The 27,685-nt window shown below is 39.5% G+C and overlaps 1 protein-coding gene across 1 annotated transcript in view; it reads left to right on the forward strand.

The window, feature by feature from the left end:
* The first annotated feature begins 1,694 nt into the window (after nucleotides 1-1,694).
* MICOS10 (mitochondrial contact site and cristae organizing system subunit 10) overlaps nucleotides 1,695-27,685 on the forward strand; it is a 47,578-nt gene continuing 21,587 nt past the window's right edge. Inside the window, exon 1 of the mRNA XM_044667821.1 lies at nucleotides 1,695-1,865. Within this exon, the coding sequence (XP_044523756.1) occupies nucleotides 1,802-1,865 (64 nt within the window). The 5' untranslated portion in view covers nucleotides 1,695-1,801. The remainder of the gene's footprint in view (nucleotides 1,866-27,685) is intronic.

Consider the following 27,685-nt stretch of genomic DNA (forward strand, 5'->3'; position numbering starts at 1 on the left):
AGTAGCTTCATCTTTCTTGGCTTTGGTTTCCTCATTTTTTTGTTACCATTTTTATATTTTTAAAAATACATAACATAATGTGTAACATAATATGTGATTTGTTATAAATATGTAATAAATTATGACAAGTATGTTTATCCACAATAAATAAAATTTCACATTAGCTGTGCCCCAAAATCTGTCTCATTCTTTTTTCTCCTTTCCTCCCATCTCTCCCTCCTCCCCAAGAAGTCAGGTAATATGATATAGGTTGTACCTATATTAACATATAGCACACATTCCCCACTTGGCATGTTGTGAAACTTGAACTCATAGAAAAAATCATGGAGGAAATAAAGTGAAGAATGGTATGTTTCAATCTGCATTTGGACTTTGTTCTTTCTATGGTGGTAGATATCCTTTTTCATTCTGAGATGCTTGGAGTTGTCCTGGATCCTTGTCTTATAATAGTTTAAGTTATTCACAGTTGATCATCTCCATTTTAAAAATAAGGAGGAACATAATGCCCATTTCACAGTGTCCTGAGAATCAATCTGCCTTTTACACCTGTAAGTGCTATTATTATTATTTACATGGTCTGCTAATATGTAAGAACCAGTCCTCTCTGATGGAGCATCACATTGCCAAAGTGACACAAATTTTGTCAGGTGCTATCAAATTGGAAATTCTACAAGAATGGATCTGATAATAGACTCTATTAGCTTCCTTCCTCCTCTGACATGCCATATTCTAATGTCCTTCCCAGTTCTGATGTTCTTAGGTGTCTCCCAGCTCTACATTCTGGATCCCAAGGCTCTTCCCAGCTCTGACATTCTCTGTTCTAAGGACTCCCCCAGCTCTGACATTCTCTATTCTAAGGTCTCTCCCAGCTCTGACATTCTCTATTCTAAGGTCTCTCCCAGCTCTGACATCCTGGGTTCTAAGGTCTCTCCCAGCTCTGACAGTCTCTGTTCTAAGCTCCCTCCCAGCTCTGACATTCTGTGTTCTAAGGACTCCCCCAGCTCTGACAGTCTCTGTTCTAAGGTCTCTCCCAGCTCTGACATTCTCTGTTCTAAGATCTCTCCCAGCTCTGACATTCTCTGTTCTAAGGTCTCTCCCAGCTCTGACATTCTCTGTTCTAAGGTCTCTCCCAGCTCCGACATTCTGTGTTCCAAGGACCCTCTCAGCTCTGACATTCTCTGTCCTAAGAGCCTTCGTAGCCCTGGAACAATGGAACAATTCCTCCCTCCCCTACAAGAGCTGACATTGTGTTCTGAGTTCCAATCCATTCTGACACTCTTGTTTTACGGCTCCTCCCAGCTCTGACATCATGTGCTCTAAGGTCCCGCCCAGCTCTGACACTTGTTGCTCCACCACATAAAGGGCTGGTCGCTAAATAAAAGCTCCTTACAAGATTGAATGAAATATATGAATGAACTTGACATTTCCCGGGGCCAGAAGCAGTGGGTATGAGGGATACCTACGTAAGAAAGCTCTTCCCAGGCACCTAGGAGACCCTGACCTCACATTGAAGCTGGCCAGTCAGTGATCCCCCTACAGGCTAGGCTCCAAGGTCAGGCCAGGCCTGATGGCACCCTGTCACCTTGACGACCAGCCCAGAGGACGGCTGGGAAAAGGCGGAGGCAAGCGGGTCAACCTCGCGATAATTCCTCGACCAGTGCCTTAACTCTGGATTCTGAGCGGGACGTGTCGGAAATATCGCGAGACTTTGCCGCTGTCAGGGCGCCCAGGCCGGCTGTAAGGGTTGCTGAAGCTGGCGTTGAAGCTGGAACTGGAGGTACTGCAGCAACTGCGAGGGAACATGTCCGACTCAGACCTCGGCAGGAAGTGGGACCGGTGCTTGGCCGACACCGTCGTGAAACTGGGTAAGGGTCCGGAGCGGAGGGCGGGCCCGCCTGTCCGTGAGGCAGAGGCAATGCGGCCCGTGGGCGGGACTGCAGGCCTGGAGCCGATGCTGGCGTGGGGCAGGAGCTGGCTTCCTGGGCCTGTGGAGCGGGAGGGGGCCCTGGCTTAGTCAGTGCCCCCAGAAAACGAGGGTGATAGACCAGGGAATCTGTTGGTGCCCTTGCAGTCCTTATATTCCGTGATCTAAGTTCTCTTCCATCTCTGACAGTCTATGTTCTAAGGGCTCTCCCAACTCTGACATTCCGGGTTCCAAGTTCCCTCCCATCCCTGACATTCTCCGTTCAAGGCCCCTCCCCAGTTCTGACATTCTGGATTCTAAAAATCATCCCAATTTTAATCTTTGCATCCCCTGAGAAAAGAACTAGGCCAATAGAAATTTATTAAGTGCCTCCTGGGGCCAAGTTCTTTGCCCAGTGATGGGGCCACAAAGACAAAAATGCCACAGCCACCTTCCTTAAGGAAATTGGGTTTAATGGTGGAGACTACATGGGCATTCCCAAGTATGTATAGAAACGAATATAGTATAATTTGGCCAGAGAAAGCACTGGCAGCTGGAGATGATAAGAAAAGGTTTCATGTAGAAGGTGGTGCTTGTGCTGAGTCTTAAAGGAAACCAGGAATTTAGAGAGGTGCTGAGGAATGAGTGCAATTATCTCATAATTGTCTACTCTGACGACATTTTCTTAGTCCTCTTCATTCTTGGTCTCTGTAACCTTTGGTACTGTTGACCAACCGTTCCTCCTAGTTATTCTTTCTTCTCTGAGTTCCTCTTGGCACTACTCTTTCTGGTCTTTGTGTCTTTGCGTCTTTGCACTTGCTTCTTTACCTAGAATGCTCAATCTCCTCAATTCTGCCACTAAGAATCCCTAGTTTCGTCAAAGCTCAAATCAAATGCCTCTTATATTAAGCCTTTCTTGGTTTTCCTCACTTTCTATTCCTTTTTCTTATATCTATGTTTTCTATGCCTGTTTATTAACTTACTTGATTGCCTTCCTCAATAGTTTGAAAGTTTCTTGAGAGCATAACTTGGCACAATTCCTGGCACCTAGTAGGTGCCTGATAAATGCTTGTTGATGGATTAGCTGCTTCCAGAAATGGATACAGTCAATCCAAAGCCATGATGATGGGAGATGGAACATGCTGTGAGAAGAATAGCAAGTAAGCAGTTATAGTTGGACTTCAGGAGTGTTTAAGAAGACTGAAAAGGTTGGATGGTGTCAGGTTGGAAGAGCTTTAAATTCTAAAATGTAAAGTTTATATTTTGTCTTAGAAGTAATGGGTGGGGCAGCTGGGTGGCTCTGGATTGAGAGCCAGGCCTAGAGACATGAGGTCCTAGATTCAAATCTGGCCTCAGACACTTCCTAGGTGTGTGTGACCCTGAGACAAGTCACTTCACCCCCATTGCCTACCCCTTACCACCCTTCTGCCTTGGAACCAATATTTAGTATTGATTCTAAGATGGAAAGTAAGGGTTTAAAAAAAAAGGAAGTAATAAGGCAAGACTGGAGTTTATTATTTTGGAAGGGAGAAATGGTCAAGCCTACATTTTAGGAAAATCATTGTGGCAGCTACATGAAGGATAGATTAGAGTGAAGAGAGTTTTGGGACTGGGAACACATATTGGAGGCTATTACAGTAGTCCAGTAGAGAGATGATAACGGTGATGGCTATATAAGTGGAGAGGAGATATATTTTAGAGATGTGGAGAGAGGAATAAAATCTGGCACCCTCATATGTGGGGAAAGTGATAGTAAGAACTGGAGAATGCCTCAGAGATTGTGAACTTGGTTGGCTGGAAAGATGGTGGAGCCCTCTAAAGTAATGGAGGAATTTAAAGTAGAGTGTATTTGAGGGGAAGATAAGTTTTGTTTTGGATATGCAGAATTTGATATGCCTTACCAGACTTTTAGTTTGAGATGTCTAATAGGCAGTTGGTGATGTGGGCACATTGGTCAGAAGAGACTGGGCTTGTACATATAGATCTGGAAATCATCTGCATAGAGCTGATAATTGAACCCTTTGAAGAAGATGAGGTTATCAAGTGAGAGAATCTAGAGAGAACAGAGAAGAGAGGCCAGGACAGAGCCTTAGTGTGGATATGAAGTGGTTAAAGGAGACTGAGATGCAGGGGCCAAACAGTTAAGAAGAGAACTAGGAGAGAGAGTAGGTTCATGAAAACCTTCAGAAAGGGTCTAAGAGAAGGTGAGCAACAGTGTCTTGCTCCAGAGAAGTCAAGGATGATTGATGTTATTAGATTTGGCAACTTTGGAGAGAGCAATTTAAGTTGAGTGACCAATAGAAGCAGCATATTATAGTGGAAAAAAGTCTTTGGATTTGAGGTGCTTGGGCTTGAGTCCAAATTCTGGTAATGCTTACCTACCTATGTCACCTTGGCACATTTTCTCCTACATGAGCCTGCTTCCTCAAATATACAAAGAGAAGATTGCATTTGATGATCTTGTCTAGATTCAGATTTATGATCAGTCACTTATTAAGCAGCTACTTTGTGCCAGGCACTGGGGCTACATGTCTATCCTAGCCTTCAAGGAGCTCCTGGTTTAATGGGAGAGACAACATGTAAAAAACTACATATGAATAAGATATGTATAGGTTAAATAGGAAGTACTGTAATCTAAAAAAGGAAGGCACATTAATGAGGATTGGGAAAGGCTTCTTATAGAAGATGGGATTTTAGGAGGGATCTAGAGCCTTCTAGGCATGAGGAACAACTGCAGTTGAAGTGTTTTGTTTGAAGAACAGTAAGGAGGCCAGGGTCATTGGAAGGTCAGGGGAAAAGACTATGTTAGGAAGGGCTTTGAATGCCAGATGGAGGATTGTATATCTGATTCTGGTGTGACATGGACAGATTACTTTTTAGAAAAATTCCTTAGGTGGCTACCTGAAAGGGATATCTTGAGTGGGGCAGGCACACCAACCTATAGGCTGTTAAAATAATTCAAGTATGATGTGATGAGGGTCTGTATCAGGGTCATGCCAATGTCAGAGGAGAGAAGCAGGTATAGATAAAAGATAGTACTAAGGCGAAATCAATAGACCTTCATAAGATTGGCTATAGGGAGTGAGAGAGTGTGAGGACCCCAGGATAACACCAAAAATAAGACAAAGTATGTCTATGCCAAGAACTGTTCTTGAACACAAGATTTCCTAATTCCAAAGGCCAAGCTTCTATTCATTATGCCATACTTCCTCTATGGATAATTTAGAGATTTAAAATAACATTTGAGTATGGTGGGAAAAATACTAGAACTTTATTAACTCACTATCCCTTAAATACTTGCCATATGCACAGCATTTTAATAAATATTAATGCAAAACCAAAGCAGTCTTACAGTTTATATTTTCCTCAGGAAGAAGAGTAAGAGAAATAACAGACTCATAGATGAGTAAACAGAAAATAGATACAATGTAATTTTGGAGGCAAGCAGAAAAGGCCTTTTGAAAGAAACAGCGCTTAGGGGCAAAGACTTGGAGGCAGGTGATAGACTGTACAGAAAACAGCAAGTTGGACAAATTTGACTGCTGTGCAGTTTTGAGGGGAGAAAAAAATGTAATTAACTCATGAAGATAGTCCAGTAATGAAGGGCCTTAAATGCCAGAGAGAGGAGTTTGTATTTTATTCCTAAACAGTAGCTGGACAGGTAGATAGTGCTATGTGTCAGATATTGCCCTACAAGTAGCTTACATTGTCATGGAGGCAGACAAGCTTTATATAGAGAGGGTCTAAGGTGGGGAAGGAGGAAGCTGCTATCAAGAAAGTTGAGAAATACTCCATGGAGAGAAAATCACTGAAGATGGGGCATGGGGCAGGGATGGGGGTTTGACATGGTGACATTTATGTTTTAGGAAGCCAGAAGGTCTGATGACAGTTTCAGCTCTAACTTTGATGTAAATTCTAATTATCCTAGTGACGGATGGAGAAAAAAAATCTCTTCAATATTTTGAGCCTCATTTTCCTAATTTGTAAAATGTAGGTAACAGTACTTGCACAACTGCTGTCACAAGATTATTTCGAAGAAAGTGCTTTATTAACAAAGAAACTCATTTCACCTTCTAAAACAAGCTGCAGTATTACCTGGCCCATGAAACTTCTTTGGGCCAGGATATTTCCTTGTGATTCCTTTGTGGGGTCCCTTGAATTTCCTACCCATGATTCATGTGAGTGAGGATGTGGTCCAGAAAAAAGGATAGTGAGTGTAGGGGAAAGAGCACTGAATTTCTAGTAAGAAAATTTGGGCTTGGTTCCCAGTTGTTTCTAGATAAAAGCTCTGTGATCATAGTTGTTACTTCACTTTTTCTTCACATGTAAAATAAGGGGCAGAGGGTATGTTGGAGGGTAGGGAGATTGTTGTATTAAATCAGGTGTTCTTAGCTTGGGGGACATGAACTTATTTTTAAAAACATTGATAGCTGTATTTTGATATATTGATTTCCTTTGTACAGACTGTTCTTGCTTTCCATAAATTTGTATTATGCAAATTTTTGTAAAGATTTATGAAAGAAATTTGCATTCCAAAAAAACACCTATAGTGTGTGAACTTTACTGTTCAGTCCTATATAGTCTCATTTTCCTCCTGCCCCTCAGCTTGGCTCTCTCTCTCTCTCAAAAATAAACACCACCCCTCTCCAAGTGAAAGCAGAAGAACTACATGAAGAGACCTTTGCCCCTTATATGTCTATCTTCTGCCTTGTCTGTACTTGGGTACCATGTGTCTTTCCTAGCCCCTGCATATTGCCTGTTCTCTCCTGTCTTTGTCCATATTTGGTTCCCACATATCTGTCCCTGAGTATTCTTTTCCACTTGGTTCCAGCTAGGCTTCCAAGTGGCTGGCCTGTTCCTCATGTGTTCCTCCTCCTGCTCTTGATTCTCTATGTCTGGCCCCCACATGTCCTTGAACTGTGTGCTGGCTCCTTCTTCCATAGATGCTCAGTCCCTTTCCCGTCTTCCTTCCTCCCTTCCCCATGTCTAGAGTCAAATTGTATTACATTGCTTTATATAGAGATCTTTGGATTGGTCCACTTATGTAAAGTGAGAACTGACTGTAATCCTATGTATTTCTTTTTTTTTTTTTTTAATTTTTTTTAAATTTTTTTTTTTTATTTTAAACCCTTAACTTCTGTGTATTGACTTATAGGTGGAAGAGTGGTAAGGGTAGGCAATGGGGGTCAAGTGACTTGCCCAGGGTCACACAGCTGGGAAGTGTCTGAGGCTGGATTTGAACCTAGGACCTCTCATCTCTAGGCCTGGCTCTCAATCCACTGAGCTACCCAGCTGCCCCTATGTATTTCATTTTATGTATTTAGAAACATTGTCTTGAGAAGAAATGTATAGGCTTTACCAGATTGACAAAGGAAGCCATGCCATGAGATTAAGGACTCTTGCACCAGATAATTTCTAAAATCATAAAAGATAAACTCCTCTCTCCTAAGTTATCCTCATTGTCTGATCTCTCTCTCTCAGTCTTTATTGGTCTTCTTCCAGGCCACATTCACTAAACTTAGGTGTCCTTTTAGCCGTTTTTGCTCCTGTACTGTTTCACTTGGTGTCCTCATCAACTCCCATGGTTTCATTCATCTCTATACTGATGAGTCTCTAATCTCTTTATCTGACCCTAACCTCTCTCCAAACTCTGGTTTTACTGCTTATTAGAGACATCTTCAACTGGATGTCCTGCAGACATCTTAAATTCTACACTTTAGTCCAAAACTGAACTCCCTCAAACCCATCCCTCTCCCAAACTTCCTTATTTTCTAATCCTATTCTCTGTTATTGTAGAGGGCTCTACTAGACTCCCAAGCACCCTAAGTAAGCGATTTATCCTCTCTACACTCCAGGCAGTTCAGTCTTGGAGTTTGTAAAGTGTGAATTGTTTGCTGGTCTCTTGTCAGTGGAGGGAATTTCCACATGAAAAATGTTTTTACAGACTAATAGATCTGAGGTATGTCCCCCTGCCCCCCCCCAATTATTCTCATGTGAGAAAATAGCTGATATGTCTGAAACTAAATCACATTCACATGTGAGATGAAGTTGAAGGAACATGGTTTAAAAAACAGTGGTCCTTAATTCCCAGTACTACAATGATTAGTTAGATTGGAAAGGCATTAATGAGTCAGAGTTCCTGTGGCTGTCTTTAGGTTTTGAAATGATCCAGTGCTTTCCATTTCCTCATCAATAAGAAAGACCAAATACTGAAATAGACCACATGCCTAGAAATTCACATCATTTTAGTAACTTTCTCAAAATTGATTCTTTTAAGTGCTTACTGAGGAGGAACCCCAACACTTAGTCTGGAGGAAATAAATTATGAGAAAAGATTTCTCTTGACTTTTGTGTTTGTATTTCAGAGTTCCTTTTCAATTCTGGTTTGAAAGTCTTCTAATCCATTAAAGATCCATTTTTTCTTTGTAGGATTATGGTCAGATTGCAGGACAAATTATTCTAGGTTGTAACCTATCTCTTTTGCTTTTTGAAATATAATATTCAAGATCTTTTGTGTGTAGTAGGATATGCCAAATCTTATGTGATCCTGACTAGTTCCTTGATACTTGAAATTCTTTCTGGATGCTTTTTTTACTTTGACTGGAAGCTTTGGATTATGACATTCCTGGAACTTCCTTCTCTACCCCTCCTCAAAGTAACCAGTAGGTTCGTCTGTCTTTACTTTGTTTGTCCTCTGGATCTAATAGATTTGGATAATATTTATTTGAACTTTTCATTTCATTTATATTTCATTCTTGAAATGTAGTGTTCAGACTTTTAAAAATATAGCGATTTTTAGGGAGTCTAATGATTCTTAAATTGTTTCTTCTCAGCCTATTTTTCAAATCAGTTTGCTTTTGTTTTAATGTTTCTGTTTCATGGGGTCTTTGCTTTCTTTTTGCTCTATTTCAAGTAGTCCTTGTGGAAAGTCCATTTTTTTCTTTGAGTCTCCTTTGCAGCAAATCATTTGCTTCATATTTTACTCATCTATCTTTAGTCCCTTAATCAAAACTTTGTGCCAGGGCCAGTCTCTACCTGATGATTCAATTTTAGATGGGGTGGTGGTCCTGCATGGTTTCATTGAATCCTCTAGTTTCCTTTGCTGACCTCCTCCATCTCCCATGGTTAGATCTCTCTGAGTCTGGATCTTCAGGAGCATCTTTAGTGTCTTAAGACAGTGTTAGGTACTTCAGAGCCCTTGAGCCTAGGCAAACTTTTTAGACTGGTGGGTGATGTGAAAAATGTCCTCAAGCTCCCTTGGAGAGGAGGGGAGCATCCCAGCCCCATGTCCTCTGGCTTTCTAGTAATGAACTCTGGCGACCTCTGTATTGGGGTGATGGTGCGCATACCCACAGAGAGAGCTCTGAGTGCCCCCTCTGGCAAGCGTGCCATAGGTTCCCTACCATAAGCCTAGGATGTTCCTGTCTAGATGCACCTGTATACCAAGATAATGTCGAAATGAGTATGTGATTTAGAAGTAAAGGGTGATACTATAATCATATTAGGGGAGCATAGAATAGTTTACCTGTCAGATCTATGGATAAGGGAAGATTATAATGAAGCAAGAGATAGAGAGCTTTATGTGATATAAAATGAATAATTTTGATCATATTAAATTTGAAAAGTTTTTGCACAAATAAAACCAATGCAACCCAGATTTAGAAGGAAAGTGGAAAACTAGGAAAAAAATTTTATAGGAAGTATTTCTCATAAAGACTTCATTTCTCAAATATATAGAGAACTTAGTTAAATCTATAAGAATACAAATCATTCTCCAATAAGTGGTCAAAGGATATGGACAAGCAGTTTTTAGACAGAATCAAAACTATAGTTACATAAAAAATGCTTTAACTACTGATTAGATAAAAGCAAATTAAAACAACTTTGGAGTACCATTTCATACTTATCAAATCAGCTAATATGACAGAAAAGGAAAGTGACAAGTACTGGAAAGGATGTGGAAAAGCAAGAACACTAATGCAGTGGTGGAGTTGTGATCTGATCTAGTTGTTCTGGAGAGCAATTTAGAACTATGCTCAATGCGTTATAAAGCCTCATACCCTTTGATACAGCAATACTGTTATTAGGGCTGCATCCCAAAGAGATACCAAAAAAAGGGAAAAGGATCAATTTGTACAGAAATATTTATAGCAGCTCTTTTTGTGGTGGCAAACAATTGGAAGTTGGGGATGTTCATCATTTGGGGAATGGCTGAACAAGATGTGGTATAGAATTGTAATGGAATATTATTGTGTTATAAGAAATGACAAGAAGGATGATTTCAGAAAAACCTGGAAAGACTTAAATGAACTTATAAAAAGTGAAATGAGGTGTTAAATTTAAATTAATATTAATAATTCCAGGTTCTTTTTCCATAGAGTTTTATTAATAAACACTTGAAGTAGAAAAAATAAAAAGGATAGAAGTATAAAGCCTAATTTTCTAACCTAACTGACCACGTGTGTGGATTCTCTCACCTGGCTCCCAGCCAGCCTCCTCAACTGTGTTCTGGGAAGGAGAGAGAGAGGGTGTTGCCACACCAAAACTTATCCTCTGTCCCTCCCACACGTGTTCACATCTTTCCATGCATGCAGAGTTCATGCAGCATAAGCAGGCAAATGGGATGCTGGGTAAGATGAGCTGGGTTGAATGAGCTTTTGGGGAATGAATTCTATCTACACAACCCCCCTGTGATTCTTTGGTTTTATATATTCTTGCTGCCTTGTGAAGTCATTTGCTTCTAGTTGTTGAGTTCTATTTTTTAAAGACTGAATTTCATCCCTGCCTTTTTGGTCATCCTTCTCCTTCTGATCTGATTTTCTTTGTAGATCTTCTTTCGCCTTCTTTGCTTCCTTTCCAAGCTGGTCAATTTTAGCTTTTAGGACTTTATTTTCTTGTTTTAGTTCACGTATTTCCTTTTTCAAATTGTCTTTAGCCTCTCTTGATTGCTTTTTGAGTTCCTGAAGTTCTTGAGTTAATTGAATTTTGAGATCTTCCAAAACCTGTGCCCAATTTGCTGGAGCTTCCTCCTCTTCTATTTCATTTGCTCTTTTTTCCACTTCCTGGAAAGAAGCTGTCAATTGTAATTTCTTTTCTCTTTTTCTGTTGTTTACTCATATTTTTTTCCCTCTCTGTTCTGTTAGTTTAATCAGATGGATTAATGAGCTTTGATGAAAGATCTTCCCCCAGCTGGCAATGGAGGTTTGTAGTTATGTTCTCTGCAACCTATGGGGGAGGGGTGTTGGAGTTTCCCTGCCCTCTGAAGACTTCTTGTCTGTCCAATTGATGGGATTAAGCCTGGATTAGTCTGTATTGCTTAAAGTGCCCTGAGGCTAAAATCTAGACAGGAAAAAAAAATGTGGGGGGGACAAGATGAAGTGTTTTCATTGAGCTATCCAACAGTAGGGTCCCCCTGCTCAGTCCTGTTGTTAGACCTGGTTTTCTTTCCTCTTGAAGTCCTCTGTTCTCTGTCTCAGTGTGGTAAAGGCTGTAGGTCTGAAATTTTGCTCCAAGCCGCCATCTTCCAAGCATTTTTGCAGTGTTTCTCTGGCTTTCTCCTCTAGCCACCTCCCCGGTGCCTCTGTTCAACTCCCTGAGTCCGGCACCAGCAAGGCCAGATTTCAGGGGCCGCTGGAGACTCTGCACAGCCTGTGGGGGAGGGGTCCTGGGATTCCCCTTCTATCCTCACACCTAACAGTTCAAGAATTCAAGCCTTTTTCTTGGCATACCTTTTGAGCTGTCCAGCAGTAGGATCCCCCTGCTCTATCTTGTTGTTAGATTTTGTCCTCTTTCTTCTCAAAGTGCATTATTTTCTATCTCGGTGTGGAAAGGGTATGGAGGTTTTAAGATTTGCTCCGTCTAAGCCGCCATCTTCCCAGAATCCCTTTCAGTTTCCCCCTGTGATTCTTTGGGAGACAAGTATGTTGAAATCTCCCAGATTTACATGCCTAGTTTCCCCAATGAATCATTTCACATAACCAGCTTTTATCTTTAAAGATCTAAATTACAATAATTTAGGGATAAGAGGGAAATAAAAGAGAAAGAAAGCAAAACCAGTGGTTGGTAGGTGCATTGACAAAAAGCCAATTAGGGGACAATCCCCTTTGGCATAAGAGTTTACATTAGAGTAAATGTATTCAACCCCACCTCAGTTCAATTCACTACATTCCAAAGTTCATTCTGGACCTTTTGATGCAGTGCATGATTTCTACAGGCTTCCCCATGGTGCCTTCTCCAAACAGTTCACTTTCTCAATTTAGGGAGTTAGTGAGTTTCTTTTCCAGAATTTACTCTCAAAAATTTTTTTTTTACAAACCCGGCCTCAGCCACTTCCCAGCTGTGTGACCCTGGGCAAGTCACTTGACCCCCATTGCCCACCCTTACCAATCTTCCACCTATGAGACAATACACCGAAGTACAAGGGTTTAAAAAAAAAAATTAAAAAAAATTTTTTTTTTTAAATCTTGAATTTTATGAAAATTATACAATCCCCACTGAGGAGGGTGTTGACCAACACCTGGATCAACTCATGATACATGTCTGAGTTGCAGGGTATTTAAACCAATTCTCAAAAGAAAAACCAAAAGCATTAAAAAAAATAGAAGAGAAAAAATTAAATTTTTGGAAAAAAAAACAACAAAATCAAATTGTATATAAGATTCCGAGTAAGCAAGAATAAACCCATAACAGGCCCTTGAATCAGGGCCCAGTAAAGTGATTTATGTTCCATTAACCTGTAGGATAATTGCAGCAATTATGCATTTACCCAGTCATCAGCTAGGACTACAGAAAATTGCCATACTTTGAAAGAAAAGGGACTATATTTTAAAGTAAAAGGGAAGTATCATTCCCTAGTCTGATTTTACCTTCACTCTCAGGGAGAGGGGAGCCAAAATGGCAGCCAAACCGAGGTACCTGTCAGAAATCTGGCACGAGGGAATCTTGTGTCTGATGTTGTCAAACAGCCACTTCCTCAAACCCCAAAACAAGACCTCTTGTCTTGGAGCAGATTCTCATCAATCCCACCAGGATTGGTTGGTCTCCTTAACCTTGTGCTACTTGGCACTGTACAGTGGCCCTTTTGTGATACCTTCTTTCTGAAATCAGACACAATTATTAGTCAGAGCCCCATAATATTTAATAATCAATGGCAGGTAAAGATTAAAAAAAAAAAAGAAAGAAAAAAAGAAATGATAGGAGTACTAGTGAAGAATAATGTTACCAAAACCATGAGAGAAGACAGTGTCCAGAAGGTAAAGAACTGTGAGTTCAGGAAGACTGAGGAAATGCCATTTGATTTTGCAATTAAGAGACTTTTCTAACTTTGGACAAAACATTCAGTTGAATGGTGCTTCAGGCTCAAGTAATTACTGAGTAAATGAATTTTTATTAGTGTTTAATAATTTACATTTGAAAGTAGTATAAGCATTTTATGTGATTCTTCCATTTCTCCTTTTTGATCTTGTCTACTTCTAGAAATTTTACCAGCCTTTTAATTCATCTTGGTATATAAATTCCTATTAAGAAATCTTATATAATTCTAAGGAGTGTTTTGGGATAAATCAATCAAATAAACAAAATAGCAAAAATCATAGAATCTTTTTGTGTTTAAACAAGTTGAGGGGTAGCTAGATGGCTCAGCGGAGAAAAAGCCAAGCCTGGAGAATAGGAGGTTGTGGGTTCATGTCTGGCCTCAGATACTTCCTAACTGTATGACTCTGGGCAAGTCACTTAACCCTAATTACTTACCCCTTAACCACTCTTGTGCTTTGGAACCAATATATAGTATCAATTCCAAGATGGAAGGTAGAGATTAAAAAAAAAAAAGTTGAACATGATGTTGGTTTAGGTTGTTAATAACAAAATCTTGTTTCAGGAAGTTAAAATAGAGGGAAGAATATTATATTTTATGACTATCATATCCATTAGTTTCACATGAACAGCCATAAATTTATTTTAATGTTATGAATTAATTTAAAAAATTTTCAGGCGTATATGTTCTTTTAGCATTTAATTAAAGGGATTTACAATTTAATTTTGGTAAATATTTTCTTATAAGTGGTTTTCATTTAATTATGTATGTCTTGAGGTCTTATTAATGAAAATAGAAAATATTTAACATACTATCAGAGCTACTTCCTGAGGCAAAATTTGGCTTACAGACAATAAAGCCCTGCTTTATCCACAGTATAGTTGGCTGAGTTGGATGAAAGACTGTTGACTGTTGCCCATTCTTAGAGGACAAATCTTAGATTCATTAGCTCTACTTGTAATACCAAACTGAAGATGCATAGTTCACTTATTGAATGACATTTGAAATGCATAAAAAGATCATTTTAGCAATGTATGGCTGAAGGGTTGAATCTACTAAAATGAAATTTATTTATTTAAAGCAACCAACAACCTTAGCTTCTGTCTTAGAATTGATACTAAGTAGTGATTCCTGGGCAGAAGTGGTGAAGGCTAGGCAATGGGGGTTAAGTGACTTGTCTAGGGTCTTATGGGGAGAACCAGGGGAGTTAACTTAAATATTACATGTGGGTTCAGAAGGGTGAGTAGGAGACAGGAATGGACAATAGGTGGGGACTTAACAAGTTAGGGAAACTGGATTGAGCTGATAGGGGAAATGACTGTTGACAGAAGTGAGAGTTAGGCCTAACTGTCACCCTGCCCTACCTAGACAAGGGGTCTGTGAAAATCAGCAAGCAAATGACAAGAGAGTTTGTAACAAATTTAATTAAGGAAACTATGGTCTAAAAGATGGGAATAGGGGTTTCTATACTTCCAGACTATGGGCAAACCACAGGGTCAGGGGAGGGACTTATCTACACTGAACTGAGACCTAAAGCAAGACAGGGCCCAAAGAATAGCAGGACTGAAGTGTGGGTATCCTCATAGCAGAGTCCTGACACACTCCAGTGATATTGCAGCTCTTCCAGGACCACTATCTGTACTCCTTCAGGTGGGTAGATCTGGGAGCTAACCCAGCCCAAGTTAACCTGCAACTCAGGTTGGGAGTGATAGTCTCTACCAAAATCTCTCACAAGTAGATGACAGTCTTCCTTCTGGATATCAAGAAATCTGGGTGCAAACTCCACTTCCTCTGAGGTTTCCCAGGATCAGTTACAACTTGTGCCAACCACCGTGGAGTCCCTCTCAGAGAGAGAACCCACACTTCCTGCTTCCCCATTCCATTTAGAATTCTCTAGCCCTGCTTGCTAAGTCTCCTAAATAATAATTTAGTAAGCTTCCTCACAACAAGGGTCACACAACTATGAAGTGCTGGGGTCAGATTTCAACTCAGGACCTTCTATTTCTAGACCTGGTTCTTAACCCACTGAGCCACTTAGCTGTCTCTATACTTTGTAAGTCTTATAGTGCTATATAAGTAGTAAGCATAACAACCACAATCATCATCATCATCATCATCATCTAACCAAGTAGAAGTTGGATGACCCTTGGGTGGTGTTATATATGAGAGTTCGTCAGATATGATTCTTTGGATTTTATTTGCTATCACTATAACATTTGTTGTCACTCATGTCCTGAGTGCTTTAGTTTCACATTGATAAGCCCTTCAATATTATTGCTTGTGGTCCTGGGGCTCCATTTCTGGATAGAGAGTTATGGAGAAACTCTTATTCCATTAACTTTGAGGTCTATAGAGAGGTCAAGGGAATATTATGTGACTTTTCATGAGTATGTCTTAGTAGATTGGCTTCTAGGTAGTCTTCTGTATTTGTGAGATTTTTATGCCCAGTACATAACCAGTTTTTGTTTTTTAAGTGCTCTCTCCCACTAAGATATACAAGATATTTCTGTTCTCATTTAGTAGTCACTAGAGATTTATCATTTTTAACTTTTCTAAACTTCTATTGAGAGACTTAACTTGTTTATCTTTGTCTAAGGCAGGGGTCGGCAACCTTTTTGGCTGTGAGAGCCATAAACGCCACATTTTTTAAAATGTAATTTCGGGAGAGCCGTACAGTGCTAACAGTGTGCGCTCCTGTAACAGTGCCTGAAAAAAAAAGGACTTTATGGCTTCTGCAGAAAGAGCCATATGTTGCTGACCCCTGGTCTAAGGTAATTTGTGAGATATTTAGGACATTAAGCCCCTCAGTACTATGGCTTTATTGTCTGTTTCTTCTTACAATTTGATTTGTTTTTTTCTTCCAATGTTTTAGTTTCCCAGTTGCACATGTTGTAAAAGAAGATGAGAGTAATCTGTATACTACCACTATTAGGCTGGTTATTAGTAGTAGTAATCTGAGATATTAATCTGAGGGAGTTTTGGTTTGGTTTCCTAATGGCTGGTGCTGGGACGCCCGAGTCCTGCCACCCAGCTGGATGTTATAATAACTGCTCTTCTTTATAACAGTGCCCAGGCAGGATCCCTAAAGGTCAATGAATGGGTAGTCCTTTCAGGTCCCACCTGGGGTTGATTGATTTTTGGTATTGGGCTCTATCAGCCTTGGATAACGTTCATCTGACTGTATTGCTCCCTCCCCAGAGTGGTGATGGAATAACTACTCCAGGAAGGTACTTAATAACTTTATCTGTGTTGTTTAACAAGGGAAAGGAATGATCAGGAAAGGGTTGGGGAATAGGTGACCCTATCACTAAATTTATGACAATAATCCCTCAGAACTGTAGGCTGTTCAGTAATGCTGGCTTGTTCTTCACCTCCTCTGGCTCAGCCTGGCCACAGCCAAACCAGAGTAAGCAAACTGTTTGGATGATGCAAATACTGATGATGGTTTCTCTCAGCTTCTTACTGCTAGTTGTTTGCTACAGCCTTTGGGAAATTCCACCCTTTACCACCCTCTTGTTCTTCTCCCTACCCACTTTCCGGATCCCTCCTCCCCCCACCCCCCACATACCTAAATATCTAGAGATGGTTTAGATGCCTAAATATCTAGGGATTCAGAGAGAATCAGGATCCACAGGTCACTCAGTGTTCAAGATCAAATGTCCAAGGCAAGAGTTTAGGCAAGGCTCAGCCAAAGCAAAGCCAAGGTCCCAAAAGACAAGGGGTCCAAGGGATCCTGTCGGGGGCTACCCAGAGTATTTATATCCTTTCTGGCCAACTGTCTTTCCTCCTGTCCTCATGGCCTCTGGGAACATTCCAATGTCCAGCTGTCTTCACCTGTCAATCAAGGTGTGACTCTCAACTCCCAGAGTTTGAAAATGACACACATAATAACAATTATAAACATATATTTTCTGAAATTAAGATAAAATTGTCTTCCCTCTCTTTCCTCCCCCTCCCTGAGATGGTAAATAGTTTGAGCTAGGTAATACATGTATTATCATGCAAAATATATCTCCATGTTGATCATTGTGAGAGAATACTCATATCAAACCAAAACACAAAAGGGAAAAATAGTTTGCTTCAATCTGCATTCACATTCCAACAGTTCCTTCTCTAGAGAGGGTTGACTTGTGTTTTAAGATGCTGTTTCATTTGTATTGATACTGATTTGTTATCTGTGATGTTTTAAAATATAATGTAATTTGCCTTTAAATGTTTTCTTTCATCAAAGGTCTATGCAATTGGTGTGTGTGCATTAGACATTGTACTAAGCTCTAGGGATAGATACAAAGGAAGGCAAGAATAGATTCTGCCCTCAAGAAGCTCATCATCTAATAATTCATATTCATAGTTACTTGATTGTTATTTGTATATTTTTCTTCCTCTTGTGGTTTTTCCTTTGTCCAGTGCTCCCCCTTTTCAGAGAAAAAGGCAGTGAAAAAGGCAAATAAAAGTTTCTTTCAACAGTAATAAACTATAATTGAAATGGCCTGTTTCTTCTCCATTCCCTATTTCTCTTCTCATCACAGGTTTTAACTTTTAATTTTCTCTTCACAATTCACCCTCTAACATTGCAGTTTGTTCTGCTTGTGACTATTCCCTTACCTATCTTGCCTGCACAGTTAAATCTTTCCACTTTTCTTTTGATCAATTCAAAATTTTCCAAATGATCAAATGTATTCAGCTTTCAGGCTAGTCTTATTGGTGTAAGCCTTTATTTTTTGCCCTTTCTCTCCTCTCCCTCAACCTCCCCCCAGTTTTGAGGAATAGCTCAAATACATCTCCAGTGAAGGTTCAACTTTTTTCATTGATGGTTATCTTCAGTTTTGAAGTGTTTTAGGATGAGCTCCTTAGCTTTTTGAAATATTCTGTGTTTCATTGTTTTTTCCTTTCTCACAACTCTAGAGTAATATGGGGTTATTCTAATTGCAACCATCATATTTGGAGATCTTTCTCCTGGCTATTTCTAAAATTTGTGGTTGAAAATTGTGGAATTTAACCACTAAATCTCTTAGAATTTTAAGTATTGTTTGTTCTCTTGTGATCTGATTAATTAGTTTTGATTAATTAGTATTTTGTGGCAGGTATTCAGAAGTTATGAGTAATTTTATTTTCTGTAACATAGTACTTTACTTAGCCTTTAAAAAAAACCAAAACCCTCACCTTTCATTTTAGAATCAATACTGTGTATTGGTTCTAAGGCAAAAGAACAGTAAGGGCTCGGCAGTGGGGGTTAAGTGACTTGTTCAGGGTCACACTGCTAGGAAGTGTCCGAGTCCAAATTAGAACCTAGGACCTCCTTTCTCTAGGCTTGGCTCTCAATCTATTGAGCCATCTAGCTGCCCTCATTACTTAGGTTTAAAAAAAATTATTGTGGTTTTTCTTATCGGAGATGTATGATCCTTAAATTCTTTGTGTATTCTGTTCCCTCCCCCCCCCAAAACCCTTACTTTCTCTCTTAGAATCAATACTGTGTATTGGTTGCAAGTCAGAAAAGTGGTAATGGCTTGGCAATAGTGGTTAAATGACTTGCCCATTGTTACACACCTAGGGAGTGTCTGAGGTCAAATTTGAACCCAGAACATCGTGTTTCCAGGCCTGACTTTCAATCAACTGAGCTACTTAGCTGCCCCTGGGTAGCTTGTTTTAAAGATCATTTAATTTGACTTTATAAAGAGTTCATATGTTCTTTTAAAGGTGCATATATTTGGTTGCATATTTATCTTTTTTTAATTAAATTTTTAAAATAATTCTATTTTCCTTTCTTCTTACTTCCTAATCTATTGAAAGTAAAAAGAAAATAAAAACATTATTTTATAACAAATATGCAACCTGATCTTGATTACCTGATTGTGTTCCTCTGTGTATGTGTGTCTAGGTATCTTGTCTGAGCCTTGAATCCATTACCTTTTTGTCAGGAAGTGGATAAAATGATTCATCATAGGTCCTCGAATCATGTATAATCATTGTTATAATCAAAGTTCTTATAGTTTTAAAAATTGTTTTTCTTTGCATGATTATTATATTTTAAATTATTCTCAATGTTCCATTCCTTTCATTCTATAAATTTCATTTTATAAATCTTCAAAATTGTTTATTTTTATAATATTAATATTTAGTAAAAATTGTTCTAGTTCTGCTTACCTTAATCAGCATCAGTTCTTATAAATCTTTCATTGTCTCTTTGAAATCATCAATATTCCTGTGTGACCCTGAACAGGTTACTTAACCCCAATTGCTTAGCCCTTATTTCTCTTTTGTCCTAGAATTGATACTAAGACAGAAAGTAAGAATTTGAAAAAGAAAGCAAGAAATTATCTATTTCCTTTTATTTCATATAACATAATAGTATTATATGATATTCCTATACCACAATTTGTTCAACCATTTTCCAAATAATAAGCATTTCTTTAGTTTCCAAGTGTTTTCCACAAATGCTACTAGCTGTGATAAAGGTGGGTTTAAAGGCATGTATACCATTTTAGTAACCTGTATATAATTCCAAATTGCTTTTCAGAATGGTTATTCACATTCATAGGTTCACCAATATTATGTCAACGGACCTGTTTTCCCACAACCTTTCCCACCTTTGTCATTTAACTTTTTTGCCATCCTTGCAGATCTGATAGGTGTGAAATGGAACTTTGGAATTGCTTTAATTTGCAACCCTCTAATTGTTAGAGCCTTTTTTTCTTTTGGCTAGAGATTTGGCCTTAAGATTTCTTCTCTTGAGAATTCCTTTTCATTCCTTTGACCATTTATCAATTAGGAAATGGCTCTTATTCTTATAAATTTGAATTACTTCCAAGTTGTACATTTTTATCAGTGACATTGATTAAAGGCACAGATGACTTGCTTCTCAAATTTGCAGATGATAGGCCAAACACAGTCAGGATTCTGAAACATCACAGACCAGAATAATGTACCAATCAAGTGTGATGAAATGTAATAAGGATAAATGCAAAGTCTTATTCTAGAGTTGAAAGAGGCAAAATCTTATATTTATATCTCCTTGCAGTTTCCCTTTCCTCAGAGTTCAAAAAGAGGCCTTTGAAGCTTTTGGAAAAAGAATTTAAGGAAATAGTTGCTTTTCTTCAAAAGATCAGTATGTCTTACAAAAGTGGGTCACCACACAAAAAAGTGGTTCACTGAATATTGTCTTTTGGTTCACTATAATGCTAGCTGATATCTTTGTTGTTTCTCAAGATTATTCTCAAGTAAATTAGAATCATCTAATTAGAATACCTCAGAGGTCTATAGTTTTGGTTTTAGTTTAAAATTATTCAATGCTAGTTATTGATGTAGCAAGCATTTTGCTAGCTTTATTTTCAAATAGTAATTGGACAAAAATATATTTTCAGTGTCACTTCAGTTTGGATAACAAAAAGGTATGATTTTACTTTATTTTTATTTTATTGATTAATTATGAAAAATTTTCCATGGTTAAATGATTCATATTCTTTCCCTCCTTTCCTCCCTCTCCCCTCCCATAGCCCATGAGCAATTCCACTGGGTTTTACATATGTCATTGATCAAGACCTGTTTCCATATTATTGATATTTGCACTAGGGTGATCACTTAGAGTCTACATCCCCAATCATATCCCCATCGACCCATGTGGTCAAGAAGTTGTTTTTCTTCTGTGTTTCTGCTCCCACAGTTATGATTTTACTGTAGAGACATTTTCTCTTACCAGGTTAGAATGATGCAGTTAGGTACTGTATGGAACATGAATGCAGATATTTGAAAAGGTTTATTTTGCCCTGGTTTCATGCTCTCAGAAAATGTGGTTTGAAAGAGTTTATTAGTAAATATGCTGAATTGTTTAATTTGGCATATGCATTCTAGGTTTGAAGCCAAGTAAAAAATACAAAATAATATTTACTTACATAAATAATTTATTAGGGCAATATTTTTATTTGTGAGCTCTGAACCACTAGTGTAATTGAAGGTCAGTTCTAGATTAAACCTAACTTATAGAAAAGTTAATTGAATTGTTCATATTATTTAGAAATATGTTTGGAGTATAAATTAACTGAGCCACAGAATCTGCCTTTAATAGAATAAACAGTATAAGCTCTGAGCATATGAAAAGTCTGAAACTAGGAAGGATCATAGTAGTAGTCAGAGGATGATAATGCTGGAAGGGACAAAAATTTAGTATTTCAGCAATTTGCAAAGGTTGTTGTTAGGAATGGCAAAAAAAAGAAATTAGAGTTTAAATAGGACTTTTGCTGTCATGTAGTGAATATCTGATAAGGGCATATGACAAACAGAAATAACCATAAGTATATAGGATGTGAAGCAAGGCTACCACTGGCTAAGTATTGGTAGCAGTGAGACAGGGAAGATCAGTAGAGAAGAGGACATTTTCCTTAGGCTTTAAATCATATGAGGAATAAGAGAATGAACACTGGATTTAGTACTTGGTTCAAATACCAGTTCTGCTACTCCTTAGCTTTGTGCCCATAGGACTCAGGAGTCAGCAACTTATGGCTCTTTTGAGGGCCAGATATGGCTCTTTCTGCAGGAGCCATAAAGTCAATTTTTTTTCAGGCACTGTTACAGGAGCGGCACTGTGAGCACTGAACGGCTCTCACGAAATTACATTTTAAAAATGTGGCGTTTATGGCTCTCACGGCCAAAAAGGTTGCTGACCCCTGCCATAGGTACTCTGTTGATCTTTATGGACCTTAGCTTCTGCTTATAAAATGGAGGTAGACTAGTTGATCATTGCATGATCTCTGAAGGAGCCTCTTTGCTTTAAATCCTGTTATATCTCATACATTCAATTGACGGAATTTAAAGGTAGGGAGAATCATGAGGTATGGAGTTAGAAAATCAGCTGGTCCATCTTCATTTTAAAAAAAGACAAAAAAAGACAGTTCTTTGATGAGTGAGAACTAGTTAATAGTGGAACAGGAACTAGAACCCAGATCTCCTGACTCTCAATTGTGGTGCAGGGGATAACATGTTGAATTTGGAGTCTGGGAGACTTGAGTTCAAGTCCTGCCACAGAATCTTACTAACTGTATATATAACCTTGACAAGTCCATTAAACATTCTCATTTCTGTATCTATAAAATGGAGATAATGATAATAATTCTTATCTCATAGGATTGTTTTGCAAATTGAACGAGAATCCATGTAAAGCAAGCCTTTGTAAAGCCCATGTAAAGCAAGCCCTTTACTGTTGAGGGCCCGCTAAGTGATTCAGTAGATAAAGTCAGGCCTGGAATTAGGTGGACCTGGGTTCAAATTTGACCTTAGATAACTTCCTAGCTGTGTGACCCTGTGTAAATCATTTAACCCCACTAGCCTAACCCAGTGATGGGAAACCTTTAGAGATGGAGTATGGGGTCCCTCCCAAGAGATCAAGTGCCGTGCCTCAAAAGTGTTGTTGCCCCCCCCACACCCCCAGGCTAAGTGCCACCTCCTCTCTTTACCCCAAGCCAGGGGAGGAAGGAAGTGCTCCCATTGGGCTGCTGGGCAGAGGGGCAGGTGATATGAGAAATGACCTCATTCTTTGTGGAGATGGGGAGGGGAGTGACCTGAGCACTCTGCTCCATTCCCAGCTCTACACTATCCTGTGAATTATGTTCCCTTCTGCCCTAGCTCCTCTCCAACCTAACCAGGGGAATCACTTTTGCCACAGACTCAACAGGTTGCTGTCTGAGCCGCACCCTTGTGCATCAGATGAGCTGCCCACCTTACTCCAGACAAGGAAGGGAGGAAGTGCTTCAATTGGGCTGCTGGGCAGAGGGGTGGGTGATGTCCTCAGATGTGCATGGAGAAGGGGAGGGGAGCAACCCAGCCCACTTCCCTCTGGCTTTCTAGTATTGAATTCTGGCTAATTCTGGCTAATGGAGACAGTGTGCTGTGTCTCTGTGTGCTGTCTATGGCCTGCGTGCCATAGGTTCCCCACCATGGGCCTAGCCCTTGCCTTTCTTTTAAAGTTACTAGGATAGAAAGTAAATGTTAAAAAACAAACAAAACAAACAAACAAAAAACTTCCTACATAAATGCTAGCAGTCATTCTTTCTACTACATTATGTTGAATAAAAAAGGACTTTCATTGTTAACTCTTTTAGAAGACTGATGTGCTGAAAAACTCCTGGAAAAGGATGGGAAGATAGTAGCCATTTAGATACTTAAAATAGTGATGTCTCAGTTCTCATTCATAGACACCGGTGGCAGTGAGCTTTCAGTCATGTAGTTTTAGAAACTTAAATCTATGTGATGTGATGGGCCTCTTTAAATATACCTCCTCAGTTCCCCATTTCTGGTTACATTAATAAAACTTACCCTAATCAGGAATACTGCCATCTAAGAATAGCCCCAGTTCTTTCTGGCTTGCAGATACACACTTGCACATGACTTGCCCAGGGTCACAGACTACAAGAAAACATGAGACAAGTCCCTTAAGACTATAAATTGCAGTGGTAGAGGAAATTCTTCCTTGGAAGCACCCTACACAGAGACTATCTCAGATCCAGACCAAACAAACATATGTGCACACACACACATTCTTTTTTGAGACAAATGGAAATGGGTCAGTATAGACGCAATGTGATACAAAGGAAAAATCCCTGGGCTTGGAATGAAAAGAGAAGGTTTATACACCTACTCTGCAACTTATTAGTTTTCTGACCTTAGATATGTCACTTCTTTTGTTCTCAGATCCTCATGTTCCTCCTCTGAAAAACAAGGGGATTGGACAGTGCAATATCCATCAAGTCCACTTACAGCTTGAACACAAGATTCTTAATGACTGGGATGGGAGAGTGGGGAGGGAAAACAGGCAAGGAGGAAGGAATAACTGCAAAGATGAGAGTGCCGATTTAAAATGGTGTCAGGGGAGGAGGGAATGCCAGACCTGTGATTTCATTAGTACAGGGAACCTTTAGGTGAGGAAACTCTGCCAGTGAAAGTTGACACCTTCTTTGCAGTGTAGGTATAGATGCTCAGAGTGTTCTGGTTCACTGAGAGCTTTGCCCAGGCCCACAAAGTCTAGGACATGCCTGAGACTCTTCTGGAGCTTTTCCTGACTGTAAGGTCTATCTACCTTCATATGATTAAAAGGCAGAAAAGAAGATTAACTTTAAAAAAGGTAATAACAATAATATTCTACTGTTTTTAATGGTGATTAATAATTAGAACATTGATGGTAAAGATATCATTATTTCAGCCAAACCCCCACCCCCAATAATTTTAGTGGAAATCATGTAGTTCTATCCCTGTTTACTATCTGAAAAGTAAATCTTCATTACCTCTTGCAGGAAATAATTTTTTCCCTTTTATTCTTTAAACTGATTTTTACTATCATTTTCATTTACAAATAACCCAGACCTCTGCCATCCTTTGTAATAAAGAATAAAAAAGTAAGTAATTCAACACAATGAACACAGTTGTATTATAACAGTGTTATTATGTGAGTGTGGTTCATAGTAAGTACTTAAATGCTTTTTGACTGACTGTATGCAATATTCCACACCCAGAGTCCTCCATTTTTTTTCTTTTTCTTTTTTTTAAACCCTTACCTTCTGTCTTGGAGTCAATACTGTGTATTGACTCCAAGGCAGAAGAGTGGTAAGGGCTAGGCAATGGGGGTCAAGTGACTTGCCCAGGGTCATACAGCTGGGAAGTGTCTGAGGCCAGTTTTGAACCTAGGACCTCCCGTCTCTAGGCCTGGCTCTCAATCCACTGAGCTGCCCCCACCTCCATTTCTGTAAGAAAAACATTTTCTCCTTTAGGAATAGTGACTTTAAAGTTAGGTGCTTCATATAAAATTTATGGAAGGAAGAGGGAATAGATGATGCATAAACTAATTCAAATTTAAAAATTAGAAGAATAGGATGAGTATGCAGGTGATCATTTTTTACTTTCTTTTTTAGCCTTTAGCAATCATTTTGTAATTAACATTCAGTAAAGCTGGATGAGATTATAGGTAGATAATCAAGGGAAACTTTTTGGAGAGACCTCTGAACTTAATCTAGTCCAGACTACTGGTGGCAATATCAGAGGAGAAGGAGGTATATTTGAGAGGTGTTGCAAAAGTGACATTGACTGGCCTTGGCAACAGATTAGATATGGGGAGTGAAAGAGGAGTTGAGAAGGATACCTAGGTTATAAGCTGAGTGTCTGGGAGGAGGATGTTGCCCTAGGGCAGTGATGGTGAATCTTTTGGAACCTTTTAGGGACCCTGTGCCTGTGCCCCATCCTCCCTGGCTGTGTACAGTGGGGGGGAGGGGCGCTCAGCTGGCTCACATGAGGGTGAAGGGGTGAGGGAAAGCTGCCTCCTGCAACCATCATGGGGACCCACATCCCTGCACTCAGCTGCCTCTGGGGCAGACAGAGCTAGGGAGCTACTGCCCAAGCCTGATGGGAAGGGGGCTCAAGAGACCTACTGCCCTGTCCCCTGCGTTCAGGGACCGGGGCTGGTGCTGGGCATGGGTGCCCACAGAGAGGTCTCTGCATGCTGTCTTTGGTGCACATGCCATAGGTTTGTTGTCACAGCCCTAGAGAGTAATGGGGAAATTAGGAGAGGAGGGAAAGATTTACTCTACCTAAATTTTAGGTGGAAAGATAATTCAATTTGGTACATGTTAAGTTTAAAATATCTACGGGGTATCCAGTTTAAAAAATTTCCAACTACCTTTCAGACATCTCAGACTGAATTTCCAATAGAAATCTTAAAACTCAACATGCTTTTCCACTCTTCCTTCTCCCCCCCCCCCCATTTCTAATTTGTTGCCAAGGTCTGTAGATTTCATCTTTTCAACAATTCTATTATTCCTTTGTCCTTTGAGAAGCAACTTAGTGGTGCCATGAGTAAAGTGCTGTGTCTGGAATCAGGAAGGCCTGATTTCAAATCAGACTTCAGTTAAGAGCTGTGTGGCCCTGGGCAAGTCACTTACTCTGTTTGCTTCAAAGTCTCTAATCCATTTTCCACTTAGCCACCAAAGTGCTTTTCCTAAAATTCAGGAAGTACCTTGTTGCCTTCTTACTCAAACTCCAGTGGCTCCCTGGTGCCTTCAACATCAATAGTGCCCACTATATGTGCTAAGCACTGGGCAAACAAAAAGAGGCAAAAAATAGGCCTTGCCCTTAAGGAGCTTATAATCTAATGGAAAAAACAAGCAAACAAGAATGTACAAACAAGCCTTATGCAGAATAGATGATACTTGAGAGAAGACACTAGAATTAGGAAGAGTTGGGAACGGGCTTGCTCTAGAAGGGAGGATTTAGTTGGGACTTAAAGGAAGCCAAGGAAGGCAATAGGTGAAGATAAGGAGAGAGAACATTCTAAATGTGGATGACAGCAGAGAAAATATCTGGAGCTGAGAGATGAAATGTTTTGTTCATGGAATGAGATTAGTGTCCCTGGACTGAAGAGTATTCTTTTCTATTTGTATCCCTAAGACTTAGCACAGGACCTAGCACATGACTGGTTGGTTGGTTGTTGTCTTTCATAAGAAAAGAGAGCTAGAATGACATCAAGTGATCTTTTGACTCAAGAATATATTGGAATTAAGTAGAATTGCACAAGGTTGTCTGCCTCACTTCTTTTACAGAGTCATCAAAGTCCAGGGGAAAGACAAAAAGGCAAGATGACTGGTGGTGGCTCAGGATGCAGTGGATAACTTTGGCATCTGATATCTAATCAAGCTCAAAGCACTCCACAGCATCCACTTCTCTACCTCTTCATTGTTCTTAGAACAAATTGTTCTCATCTGCCCCTCCACCAGGGGAAATCTTCACAAACTTGAGGTAGACACTTTTTTTAACTCAGTAATGTGTTTGAGACTATTATTAGCTTGGTTTAACTTGCTTGCCAAGACCGTTTTTACTGAATTGTGGCCACTGTGCATACTACAGCTTCTTGAAGCTACAGGTGAGAGAACTGGGTGGCAGGTGGACACCAAAGAAGGAAAGCAGTTCTGAAAAGGCTCAGCAAGCCAGAAGTGCTTGTCTTCCGTAAACTTCTTATACACCCCAAGATAATGTAAGGAGGAGTATAAAGTATAAAGATAAAGTAAGATCAGAGAAGTGATGATTTATAAAAAACTATGCATTTATTAAGTGGGAGAGCCAGAAACTCCAACCCAGGGGCTTCTAAATCTAGAACCCTATTCCTCCCCCCACCTCCCTCAACAGCTGGAGAGTCCTCTGAAGATAGAGCCACAGAATTACAAAATAACTGAAGGAATTAAAAAAAAAAGGTTTTACTTTCAAAATTGTTGGAATGAATTATTTTTAGTTAGAAAATGAAAACTCTCCAATTAAGCAGCTATATTGTTTTTGTGTGAAATGAAAACTAGGTAGTTTACTTTTGCTTTCTTCATTCTACTTAAACCTATATCAAAATCCTTAGGATAATTTATAATTTCTGTAAGGCAAGTGACATAATTGCTGAAAGCTTGGTGAATTTGCATTACTTTGACAAATGTTTATAAGTTAGAACAAATGTA

Source organism: Gracilinanus agilis, chromosome 3 (assembly GCF_016433145.1).
Source record: "Gracilinanus agilis isolate LMUSP501 chromosome 3, AgileGrace, whole genome shotgun sequence".
NCBI lineage: Eukaryota > Metazoa > Chordata > Mammalia > Didelphimorphia > Didelphidae > Gracilinanus > Gracilinanus agilis.